At 39.0% G+C, this 13,567-nt stretch overlaps 1 protein-coding gene across 1 annotated transcript in view; it reads left to right on the forward strand.

Moving 5' to 3' along the window:
• The first annotated feature begins 3,528 nt into the window (after window positions 1–3,528).
• Tmc1 (transmembrane channel like 1) overlaps window positions 3,529–13,567 on the forward strand; it is a 144,598-nt gene continuing 134,559 nt past the window's right edge. Inside the window, exon 1 of the mRNA XM_004652980.2 lies at window positions 3,529–3,607. Coding sequence (XP_004653037.2) covers window positions 3,592–3,607 — 16 coding nt within the window. The 5' untranslated portion in view covers window positions 3,529–3,591. The remainder of the gene's footprint in view (window positions 3,608–13,567) is intronic.

Here is a 13,567-nt window from a genome sequence, read left to right on the forward strand (position 1 = left end):
AACTACTCCAATGTCAATTTGAGGAAGCCTCAAATGTCAATCAATCATAACCTTCCCATGAGCTATAAGCTTTTTGTTGAGTCAGCCAAAGAAGGGTTCCTCCCACTTAGTAATTATAGCAACAAGGTGAACAGGATCATGGAGAGATTGTTATGCTTGTCATGGGCAAAGTGAAGTCTCCTACAGACATGCAAGCTGTCTGGACAAAGCTATCTTAAAGCCGGTCATGAACTCAGCACCATGTTTGTGATAGTTTCAGCAGGCAAAGTAGCATTTTCATGAAACATCTGTGAACTGTTCAAAGCTTGATTCTCACTCAAGATGGCTGGGTGCAAGGGGCGAGACTGACAGCTATTTATCAAATGGCTAAACATCTCAGTGGTTGTGGCTTCAATCACTTCAAAGGAGAAAAATGTCAAAGGATGAACATAAAGAACCCTTATGCTGTTAACACTGTCAATAGTTCTTAACAGTGTGTCAGCCCTAGTGCTCAACCCTCCCTGTCTCAGAGTGTAAGATGAAGGCTGAACTTCATTTCATTATTTATGTGTTAAGTGCTGCAGGAGATTGAATCCAGGAACTTGCACATTCTAGGCAGGCTCACCACTGACCTATACTCTCAGGTCCACTAAGTTCACTTTGGAAATAAGTAAAATATTTAATTATTCCAGAATCTGTATTAAAAAGGCTATAATTTCACCAGTAAATTATTTCTGTACCTTCATTAAACCTAATTTGGATACACATATGTGAGTATGTTCCGGGACATTCTTATTTCAGTGTTTCATTTTTCCATATCTTAAGACCAATAAATACCATGGTGTCAATTACTATTGCTCTCTGGTAAAGTTTTAAAGCTAAAACTTTCACTTAGGCCAAGAAAAAGAATGAAATGGGGTTACATTCTTTGCTTCTTGGATTAAAATATAGCCATCTATTAAGGGCTGTTTTCCCCTATCTAGTCTGCTAATCCACGGAAACCACCTATTTCCTATAATGTTTCCTCTCATTCTTATAATGTATCCTATCATTCTGCTTTGTGAACATTTTTTTAAATGTTTTTATTTTAGAGTTTATATATTTGTGACTATTGTATAACTGATACATTGATGACACTGCTTTAATATTTTCATAATTCTTACCATACTATGGGCAGTGCTGCTAATTAAAGCCCTCTTTGCCTTCTCTTGCACACAGGAGCAATGATGCTGAGTCATGGTGTAGCAGATGCTCACTTTTATACCATATTGCTGGGGTGGTTTCCAGAGCAGTTGAGCCAATTTCTTCTCCTATAGGGAATATTAGGAGATCTTCTTAGTTGTTATTTTCCAATTTTTGGCGTCACCATACTTATCAATTTTGCTAGTCAAATAAGTAAAAATTAATATTTATATTTGTAACCATCATGATTTCTATTTTCTAAGATGAGCTTAGCCCCTTTATATGCTTATTGGCTATATGTGTCCCATTTCTACAAAACACTGCTTATGTTTTTGTTTGTTGTTTTATTTGGTTAAAGGCATGGTAAAAGAAGCGTCCATATGATACAGATCTCTCATTGTCTCCTCTGTTGCACTTTGCTTTTCTTTGTTGAGAGATCAAGTACGTCATTCTTCTGTACTAATCATGTGAAGTTCTCAACAATTTGTAAATAATAACCCCTACTTTATTTTTCTTTGAAACATGTGCATGTGTGTCTGTGTGTGTATCAGTGCACATATGTGTGGTGCATGTACAAGTGTGTGCAAATGTGTATGTGGAGGCCAGAGGACAACCTTAGCTGCCATTCCTCAGGTTTCCCGGAACTTATCAGCTGGAGGCTGGCTAGCAAGTCCTAGGGTCTGCCTGCCTGCCTCCCAAGTACTGGGATTACAAGCAAGCTCCACCATGTCCAAATTTCTCTCATGTGGGTTCTAGGGATTAAATTTAAGTTCTCATGCTTAAAAGGCAAGTACTTTACTCATTGGGCTATTTGCAGTTTCTGAAACATTATTTTTAAAATATTTATGTTTACTTATTTGTGGGGTAGGAAGGAAGAGAAGGAGAGGAGGGAGGGGGAAAGGAGAGAGAAAGAGAGAGATAAAGGGAAGGAGAGGGAGAGGAACTCAAGATACATGTGTACTTTTGTACATCTGGCTTTACATGAGTAGTAAGGAATTGAATTCTGAGCCAATAAGCTTTGCAAACAAATGCTTTTAACCACTGAGCCATCTCTCCGATTACCCTGAACACTTTGTGATGAACAAAAATTTTTATTTTAATATAGTTGAATTTTTTTTCACAATTGTTTTCCACTATAATTTTATAGATACAAAGCCTAAAGAACATATTTTGTTAACCTTTTTATACACTTGATACTTTTTGTCAGAATGGTAGAGTTATTTTATACTTATGATATGTTAAATTGCACATTAGTCTTACTCTAAATTACAGATTCAATAATGTAATTCGCCTCTTCATAGATCCCCAAGTTCTAGAATCTCACTGGTTATCTTCACATGTAAGTATGCATATCAACTGACTCTTGAATTCCAATTCTAGTTGAGACCTTGTGCCTAGAAAAGGGAGACTACAGGTGAACAGAGCCTTACAGAAGCTTATAAGGTAGAATTTGGAGCTTGCACTCATTAAAAATCTATGTATTAGTCTATATATTTTAGAAAGATTGTATACAAGCAGAAATCAGTTTGTCAAGCCAAAAGCTGCTCTGGTGTAAATGTGCCAATAGGATCCATTTCAAAACATTGCTTCGCCTTGCCAAGGTCAGCACAGCCCAGCCTGCTACCACTGAAGTAACCAGAGAATGCCAGCGTCATCACTCTCCAAAACCCAGCTGCGTTTGAAACATCACATTTCAGCACTTTTTATCCCTCTCTTTCTTATTGTTGATGGAAATAATTTTTGTGTGCCATTCTAAAACGTAGTTGACATCCTTCCTATAAGAAGCTTCAATGGAAAGGTAAAAAGACATATTTCCCCAGAAAAGTAGCAATTTTCTCTTAAAACAAGTTTTATTTTCACAGAAGTTGAGAAAAAGAGTGAAATATGGTCATGTGCCCATATTGAAGATTAATTACTAATTTGCATGCTTTGTTGCTTTTACCTGGAGCCTAGGTGCAGTAGTAGGTTGTTACTCACTCATTTAATTTTCCAAGTATACCTAGTGGCTACTATTTTCTCACCTTTAGAAAGATGAACTCATACTACCCTCGGAATATGTAATTAGGGTAAAGCTGGAGAATGGAGGGCTTTATAAAAGAAGCCAGCAAGTGGGATGGGATGAAGCCAGATTTGTGCTGAATAAGTCTTCTAGGATTACTTCAATATTATTTCAAATGAAGCCCAAATACAACCCTTTTGACCTGAGTACTCCCTCCTTAAATGGTAAACTAAACATGCATGAAATTTTAATAGTGAGGAAATTAGTACCTTCTTATGTTTCAGACTGAAGCGGCACCAGGGGCGCCTTTCAGTGGCAGGTGAGAGTGTGGATGTGCTAGATCTAACCTGAAACATTTGTCCCTTCAACCTGCAATCCCGCTGTGAATTGGCCAGCCACCCTTGAAGACACTCTGACCAGACACCCCCAGGATGCCACCCAAAAAAGGTATTTCAAAATAATGACCCGTTTGTGGAACACCATATCTTATTAGTGGTATAAGCTTGCTTGCTCATTTTGTTTTATAAATTTTATGCACTCTTGGGCTTTTCTCTTTTGCTTTTTTCCAGATAGATTCCTTCATTTCTTAGAGTGGGAAGGGTCTGCTAGCTCTTCAGCCTTCTCTCCTGTATGGTTGTACAATTTTACCACTGGCAGGTGATCATGTTTATCTCCCGTACTGTCAGGAAGACAGTCTGGGAGCAAAATGGACTAAGATTCTTATGTCATAACTCAAAATCAGTCTTTAGCTGAGACCTTGTGTTGTATTGAAGGACAATGTCTTGAAGGAGATCTGTTTGGTTTAAGTTTATGCATCAAAGTTCTGAGTAATGACGTTCAGCAGGAGAAGAACATGCTAAGCAGGAAAAACTAAGGAAAGAGACACAAAATCACATTGTGGGGTTTTGTGTGTGTGTGTGTGAGAGAGAGAGAGAGGATGAGCAGTATCTGGAACTAGTTTAGTTACTGTGATTTGCTGCCTTTGTGTATATTGTGTGCTACATTCAGTAGTTATTTTGTGATGTCTGTGTAACTTACATGTGGATCTGTTTCCAGAAGCAGGTTAAGTTCCCCCAAAGACAAACTGGCAGAACTTCCAAATTAGGAAAATCCTGAGCATACATATTTGTTTTCCAGCACAAAATTTATAATCCAGATGGTTTTGTTATCTGTTGTTCTGGTAGCTCACTCACTTAATCTTAGAGTGGAAAGTAGAAACAGGGAACCTGACATGGAGATAATCTATACAAGCCATCAGCCTCCAGCCAGTATCTTGGCAATTCGAGCAGGATCTTATTTAACATGCTCAGTCATTTCATTAACCTCCAATACCTGGGTGGGGGAGCTTATGCTCATCATTACTGAGTTAGTTTATTGCTTTCAGAAAGCAAAGACACACTTCTTGTGAACTGTTCCCAAGATTCCACTGAAAATATCCGAAAGTTGTGTACTAGTTTCAAGAGTCATGGTGTTGGTTTCCGTGACAAGGACAAGCCTTAAATCCAGGGTAAGATTTTCTGATTTGGGGTCCTTAAGCTCCAGGTGCTCTTATGATGTCAGTGGTCATTTTGTTTTTTACAGATCTCCAATAATTCTCACAAAATCTTGTAGTTGGGCTAGCTCAGCTATCATACAGACCCCATCTCCTTTAACAAATAGGGTTAGAACTGATTACGTTTTTGTTGTGGTGGTTCATCTGGGGGTTGAATGAAGACCTTCCCATATGTCAGGCAAGCACTGTACGACTGAGCCTTTTATGCTCCTAGGTTCGTAATTAGAATGGTTGTTACTTGTTAAGTGTATCAATAGTCTATTTCTTTTAATTGCTGAGTGAGTTCTATTATGAATGCTTCAGTTTGTTTATCCTGTCACCTACTGATGGACATCAGAGTTGTTGTCAATGTGAAGATGAATCAAGCTCCATGAATATTTGAGTAGAATGCTGGTTGCATAGCTAAGTGTTTGAGAAACAATTTAAGTAACTGCAGAATTATGTTTTATGGTGATTCTGTTGTTTGACATTTCTGTTTTTGTTTGTTTCTGTTTTTGTTTTTTGAGGTAGGGTTTCACCGTAGCACAGGCTGACTTGGAATTCTTTATGTCATCTCAGGATAGCCTTGAACTCACAATGATCCTCCTACCTCTGCCTCCTGAGTGCTGGGATTAAAGGTGTGCGCCATCATACCTGGCTTGTTTGGCATTTCTGACAACTGTGTGAATTCTTGTTGATCCATCCTTACCAAAGTGAGCATTATGATAAAGTTTCCTAAGTTTAGCTTTTTGAGAAAGTGTGTGGAAACACTTCATTGTGGCTTTATTTTGTGTTTTGATAATAGGTTATGATTTTTAATATGTTCTGTCCTCATATGTTCTTTGTATTTTATTGTCTTATCTTTATTTAGATAAAGTATTTTTATTCTTTTACATCAATATAATTGGTATATATTTTCTTCTAAGCTTTTTTGTTTTTCTATTCTAGTAATTTGATAATATAAATCTTCAGTATATCACAGTTTATATTCAAATAATGCCATACTATTTTACATGTTTTAAGAACCTCACTATAATATATATATCACTCCTTTTGTATTTTGTGTTGTTTTCACATTATTTTACTTCCATATATTGTGAGTTCTACAACCTATCATTATTACCTTTGCTCTAAAACTTTAAACAATCAACATATATACATGTAAAATTTAAAAATTCATTATTAATTTTGCTTTAAACCTTTCACATATGGGTGTCATTTTCTTTTTTTTTTTTCCCTGGGAAATTCCAGATTATATTATATTTAAATCACACAAGAAGACACACATTCATCAGGGATACACATTCTCTGCGTTTCTACATCTTCAGCCCTAGCTCCTTCCTCAGGGGGTCACAAGGGCTGCATCAGCTTCCTTACAGGGACAGAAAAGAGTTTCTTTTCCAACCGATCCCTTTCATTAGCTAAGGGAAGCATTCACCATATCTCATTGGCCAGAAGTGGGTCACATGATCACTGCTAAACCCATCAGACATTTAAGTGAGAGGAAGGTCAGTAGTAGAGATGTGATCAACTCTGAGTGTGCATTTTGAAGATAGACCAGATATTTTAATAACTGGAAACTAATCTGAATTACAAAAGTGAAGTGGCTCTTACAATGAAAAATGTTCAGAAAGCTAGAGGACTTTTCTGACATGTTATCCATGTCAAAAAAGTAACTAAAAGTGGTGATTGCCTATAAAAGTACCTGTGCATACTAAAGTCAACTATAAGTACAGTTAGGGTTTACATTAGACTTTGACAAAATGCCTATTTCTTCCTTTTTTCTCTGTATCTGTGTGTATTAATCAAATGTATGTGTGTGTTTATATTCATGTGGTCACAAATATGTGAGAGCATACATGTACATGAGTCCACATGTATGTGGAGGCCAGAGGTTAACATTGGGTGTATTCCTCAAATTGTCTCCACTTTAGTTGCTGAGGCAGGATCTCTCATTTGAACCCAGAGCTCACCATTTGGCTAGTCTAGCAAGCCAGCTTGCCCCAAGGATTCCCCTGTCTCTGCCTCTCAAATGCTGGGATTTTAGGTGGGCTGCCACACCCACTCATTTATCCAATTTCAGGTCTTCATGTCTGCACAGCAAGCATTTTATCCACCGATCTGTCTCCCTAACTTCTTGCTTCTTCCTCCTTAGATAGAATCACAACAGCTGAAGCATTTCTTATGAATGGCTTGTCTATTGATCTGCCCACTTTCTTCTGCCTATGTTCTAGTCTTAACTAAGATTTTTGACTTGAACTTAATCATTGATAGTGGTGTGATCCCAATACTATTTTCTAAGCATAAGAATGACTGCATGAAACTGTAAATCATATTTCTACTCAAAGAGCTAAGAGTCTGTCTTATTCCTCATACTCATCATTTATCCTTGAAGGGGAAAGTAGTCTATACATTTAATATATTGAACAGGCCTTCCTAGGTCCTTCATGTTACTGTTCTCATCTGCTTATTAAAATCTGGGCTGAAAATGTACCTGCAATTTGTGCAGCACATTACATTTTCTAAGGAATAAACAGTTAAACATATTTCCTAGAAATATTGGTTTTAACTATTTTATTTTTCATGAGTAATATTACATGATAGAGGCACTTGCAGCTAGGCAGAGGCTTCACATATAGCAATTTTGTGAAATATAATTCTGTAACTCAGATATATTTCTCCTTCCTTGAACTTCCTGGATTCTATTGAGATCAGTTCCCCAGTTTCTAGACATCCAGTTTTTGAGAGACCAGGACCAATATGATGCTATCTGCTTTCCCAGTTCTATCTGACTTTGAAAAATAATAATTTATTTTTCAAACAAAGAAAAGAAGCTTTCCTGTCTCCATATTTCTGCTTCAAATCCTCCAATACATAACTATTTTTTTAAGAGCACATAAGTTCCTCTGACTTTACATTTACTATTTTGCCCACAGGTACATATTGGCAATACTAAGCTCTCACTAAATTGCCTGAAAAATATATCCTAGTTTCTAATATTTTTATGGTCATATGAATAGACCACATTCTTCTTGCAAAACTATCTCCTGGACCATGCTGGAGATATTTGGAGGTCCTGGTCAAAATGTGACATAGGGCTGGAGAGATGGTTTAGCGATTAAGGACTTGCCTGTGAAGCCTAAGGACCTCAGTTAGAGGCTCGATTTCCCCAGGACCCATGTAAGCCAGATGCACAAGGGGGCACATGCGTCTGGAGTTCATTTGCAGTGGCTGGAGGCCCGGCTGTGCCCATTCTCTATCTGCCTCTTTCTCTCTCTATGTCTCTTTCAAATAAAAATAAATAAAAATAAAAAAACTGTTAAGTAGCCAAGATCTGTCTCCTGTGGCTTCTCTGTCTTTCACATCTCATTCTAGTTTGTTTTGGTGATGCTTTTATCTGGCTGGGAAGTATGGATATGTTATCTTTGCATATTATTTGTAAACAATGCAAAGCACCCTCCTCTCCCCTATAAACATTGTTAGTTAAATCTGCTTTGGAATTTTCATCCATGACTCATATTTGTCAGACTTTGTATGAACCCTCAAGCATTATTCAGCACATGTCTCCATCACTGTAAGTATGAAGAGATGGGATGGCCTTGTATGAACCCTCAAGCTGGTGTAGTAGACAGCTTCAGGTTTGCTGAGATGAATTTCCAGATCAGGCACAGTTATTACAGATCCAGGGGAAGTTCCAAAATAGCAGAAGAAGCTGGCCCTGCTTTCACAGGTCCAAGCAGAGAGAGAGAAGCCCCAAGGTAAAAGTCAAAAGCCACAACACAGTACAGCACACTTCAGGAACTGCAAGTGGAGATAGGCACTTTGCATATTTTTACCCTGGAATTTCAAACCCACCACCACAACTTAATATCTGCCCAGTGACAACTTCTCCAGCCAGGTGGCTGCAGATCCAAACTACAAACTAATAAAACACTGAATGTATTGGAGGCCACTTACCCAAACTATCACAGCTGGTCTCATAGAATATTAAGGCTTTGCCAGCAAAAGAAAGACACTTCTCCAGATCCCAGATCTCTTCCCACTAAACCACTGGGTAGTATTTCATAAACACTAATGTTGCTTCCTTTTCAACTGCTAGTTTTCTGTGCTTCTTTTTCTGATTATAATCTCTTTTAATACTTTTTCTTTAAGTGTACCAAGTATCATCATTTCATTTAATTATTCTGGCTAGTTTGTCTGTGTGTTGTTTGCTCTTTTTTTCCTTTTCCTTCCTTCCTTTTCCTTCTTTCCTTTTTTTCCCCTCAGTATTAAGGCCAGGGTTGCATATGTTTTAGGTAAAGTGCTGTATCATTGAGCCACAGTCTTTAGTGTAATGCCATTTTTTTTCTTTTTTTAAGAACGTTTTAGGTATGTTAAATCTCATGTTTTATGCTTCATTGTTTAATAACACTCAAAACATGTTTTTGAAATGAGAAAGTTTGCTCCCTTAATAAGCTATCATTTAAAAATGTTTTGCTTCTAGTAAACAAAGAAAATGATTTAGAAATTTACAGCAATACATCATGGCTAAAAATAGTTTGTAATCAGGACTCTTTAAGAAAGGTCAAGGTACGTCATCAGATCACTGATTACACTGGAAAGCCTGAGAAAGAAGGGATATGGCCAATAATTCATGCTGCATTTTCCTGTTGTCATAAGACTAGTTAAGACTTAGTTACTGTTTATTAATGAGAAGCTCAGCTGTATGAACAAGTGGGCTGATCATGAGTGAAGTGACCCTAGATGTTATAATCTATAATCAACCTCAGGAGACTTGCTTTCGAGTGGCCACAAGAAGCAGCACATGTGCTCTGAATCCCCTCTCCTTGTCCTTACCTCCTGTTTGAAGTGGGTTTTGGAAAAGGAGGCTGGTCTCTGAACCAGTTTGCCTGAGCAGGCAATGCAACAAAGCTTAAGGAAGTGGGACTATTTTTAAATAGCGGCTGATTAGGTGGTTTATTATAACAAGTCATGCAAAGGTAATTCACAAGTACAAGTCACAGCGCTGTCACACTGTGTTCATCTGGATGGGGTGGGAGGAGCACCTGTTTGCTGAAGTACAATGCACCTAGGTCCTCTGCAATTCACAGGTCTGGCACCCGCAGCTAAGAATGTAGTCAGGAGACCCAAGTGTTATGTCTGACACCAGTATGTCACCTTGGTTTATGCAGTATTAGGTAAATCTGACAGGACTTCCATGAATCTGCTTCATTTAAACACACATAAAGCAAACTAGCATTGCTCTTTAATGCTGAATGTCTGCTGGGTGAATGTTTGGATATCAGCAATTACACAAGTCTCCTGAGTTATGGAGCGAAAGTTGTCCCAGCCATGAGGAATCATCTGAACTATGGCTGTCAGGAGTAAGGACCATGGCCTGCCCTGTCCTTGCTTGGTTTCTCTCTGCAGAAAATTAGGCACACAGAATATGATGTGTGAACAAGTCAAAAGAGATTTATTGAGAAAACAGGAGGAAAAGCCCCAAATGTCATGATAAGCATGCCTAAGATTTTGTACAACATCCAGAGAAGATAAAGAAAGGGACAAAAGAAAAAGTCATGCTGCTCAAGTCAAGTTAGGATTCAGAAAAGCAGCCAGGTCCCTTAATAATAATCTATGAGTAATGTATCAAGGGAAGGACTTTAGGGGATTTCATTGAATAGATAAATATTCCCCCCACATCCCTATCAAGTTTGTAGGTGAGAGGTGATCTCTTGGACAGATAAGTGACTGACAGTTTCCATCCTTTTCCCTTTCAAATCAAGGGGACAGACAGAAGGCAAAAATCCCTCCTCAGTGGCCTCCAGGACTGTTAATGACTGCCTACCTACAACACTAAGTAAGACTTAGGAAAAAATGGAGTAAATTTGATCTTGGAAGGAAATGAATATATAATATCGTTCTTGTTAATATTGTTGATTGGCTTACTCATTCATTCATGCCACAAATATTTTCTAAAAACTATTTGTCGGTACTAACAATGAAGAGATGAAGAAGGCAGGCAAAGCCCATGCCCTCTTGGAGCATATTTGCTCGTGGGGAAAATGAACAGTGGATCAGTGGCTACATAACAAGGTCAGATGGAAAGAGTGCTGTGAAGAAAAGTAAAGTAGTGTGGGATAACTGGTGGAAAATAATCAGTTTTAGTGTCTGCATTCTCTGTTGTATTTACATTCCTAATATGCTGGGAGTGCTGAGGCAATGTCCTTGTTAAATTTCAGATTGGGACAGTTTTCATCACATCATCTCACCCCTGCTTTTTTCATCCTGGACATTCTGAGATATGATCCCAGATTCTACAATGTTTTAGCTTACTTCTACCTTACCACATTCCTTTGCCTGGTGTGTTGGTCACCTCTCTTGTTGCTGTGACAAAATATCTGGAAAAAAAAAAGCACAACATAAGTGAGGGAGGAAGGGTATATTTTAGCTTACAGTTTGAGACTGCAATCCATCGTGGCAGGGAAGGAATAGTGGCTGGAACATAAAGCAGAGCTGGTCATATTGTGTCTGCAATCAGAGAGCAGTGAGGAATGCTGCTGCCCAAGTTGCTTGTTCATTTTGATTGTGCCCGGGACCCCAGCCCATGGAATGGTACTGCCCATGGCTAGGGTAGGTCCTGTCACCTCAGTTTCCCTATCGAGAAAATCCCTCACAAACACTCTGACGGGTCTGTGTCCGTGCTGATTCTAAATCCTGTCAAGTTAACAATCTTGTCTGTGACATTAATGGTACTGGTGCTTCTTTCTTTATTGTCTCCTGAGGAACTGTCTGGATCAAAGATTCAATCAGGAATAAACCAACAAGCCAGGAGTAGTATATATGTCCTAACCTATTTATTTATTTATTTTTGGTTTTTCAAGGTAGGGTCTCACTCTGGCTCAAGCTGACCTGAAATTCACTCTGTAGTCTCAGGGTGGCCCCGAACTCTCGGCGATCCTCCTACCTCTGCCTCCCGAGTGCTGGGATTAAAGGTGTGCACCACCACGCCCGGCACCCTAACCTATTTATAATAAGTGCATATTCTTGTCTACAGGGAGTAGAAATATTCTCCTATCTGTTCCCATCAGTAGGCAAAACCAGCAAAGGCAAAGGTAGCAAGATTTATATTGAGCAACAAAGTTCCTAGGGGGAAAAAACTGACAGAAAATTCATTTTAATGCTAGTGAGTTTCTAGGAGGCTTTAATGAGTGGTATACATGTTAACACAATATAGAGAACAATCTTGTCCCAGGGGTGGGAAACTGTGCCCCTGGGTAAGCTGTGTATATTTCTCTCCTGAAAAAATGTATATTGGACATGGAGATTATTTACCTGGCCTACGACTCTATCAGCAGGCAGGTGTGGCTAAGGGAGACAATGGCCAGGGCTGCCAGTAAGCTGCTGGCTCACAGGCTGTCAGCTCTTGGGGGTGGGGGTGGGGTAGTTTGAATAATAGGCACAGAAAGCAAAAGCAAAAGCAGGGATTAACTCCCTCTTAGACCTGAACTGAACTGAACACTTGAGCCAGGCCCACCAAGCCTGTTGAAGATGAGGAGGCACGGGGGCTCTCGTGTCAGCACTCCAGAGTGGGGAGGCAATGGCACATGGAGAATGACTGATTATGGAGATCAACATCAGTTAACTCCTCCCAACCACACTGTGGTGCAACAGTGTTCTTTGGAGAAAACAAATATGAGTGGTGGGATCTTCCTGCTATGTTGGACTTTTCTTTAGTGTCCTTATAGCTATTAACTCCTCAGAGCAATTGTTACCTGTTTTGAATGGATGGGAGTGGTCTTTCACATATCATTCTTACCCTCTGGAAAAACCTTTCATTACACTAATGGCATAATACTCACCTCTAAGTGTCTTAAGGATTTGGAAATCATGGCTGGAGGGATGACTCAGAAGTTAAAGGCACTTGCTTGCAAAGCCAGATGGCCTGGGTTCAATTCCCCAGTGTCCACAAAAAGGCAGATGCACAAAGTACATTAATTTGGAGTTTGTTGGCAATGGCAGGAGGCTCTGGCACTCTGTCTGTCTCTTTCTCTCTAACTCTCTCAAATAAATAAATACATAAATATTTTAAAAGATTTGGGAAAAATCTGGATGAACAGTATGAACAGAATGTTTTTGTTTGTTTGTTTGTACTATATGCTGTGAAGGCAGAGAAAAGGCAGATTCAAAAGATATGGGGTTATTGAATACAATTCCAGTGCCAAGAGTAGGCTACCTCCTATGAGTTATTGTCTGGGGATGCCCTGCCGGAAGTAAAAGCCATAAAGACAACTGATGCTGGCTATATTCCATAACCAGGTGATAAGATCCTGAAGATACCACATGGGTTGATTTTAGGACACTGAGATGCTAGGGCAGAGTTCGAAGCTCCCTCCATGCAGGTTTGTTTTCACAGTGACAAATGGCACCATGAGGACTCCTGGACCTTTTACTATCAATATACCTGGAAAGAAGGGATTGCTGATACAATAGAGGCACAACCATTAACTTTCTGATTAGATTTAAGACCTGCCCCATGGAAGGAAATACATGTCTGGTACTACAAGTCAGATCAATAAGCCTATGACTGAGGTTGTTATGGACCCAGTAGAAGAAACTGATAGTAAATATATTGCTTTTATTGAATGTGGAGCAGCTTAGGAGTTCACAAGCCAATGCAATTCTCTCTGCACTTGGCATTTTCAAACACTTACCAAAATAGCTCATAAAACTCAACTTAGCACATTGTGAGGCTTCTGCAGTCACAAGTTTCAAGTCCACACACATTCTTCTTTCAGCATAAAAGCCCCAAAAGACCAAAATCCACATGATCAGGTTCATCACAGAAACATCTCTCTCTTCTGGTACCAAATTTCTGTTGTTGACAGCTTCACATT

Source organism: Jaculus jaculus, chromosome 1 (assembly GCF_020740685.1).
Source record: "Jaculus jaculus isolate mJacJac1 chromosome 1, mJacJac1.mat.Y.cur, whole genome shotgun sequence".
NCBI lineage: Eukaryota > Metazoa > Chordata > Mammalia > Rodentia > Dipodidae > Jaculus > Jaculus jaculus.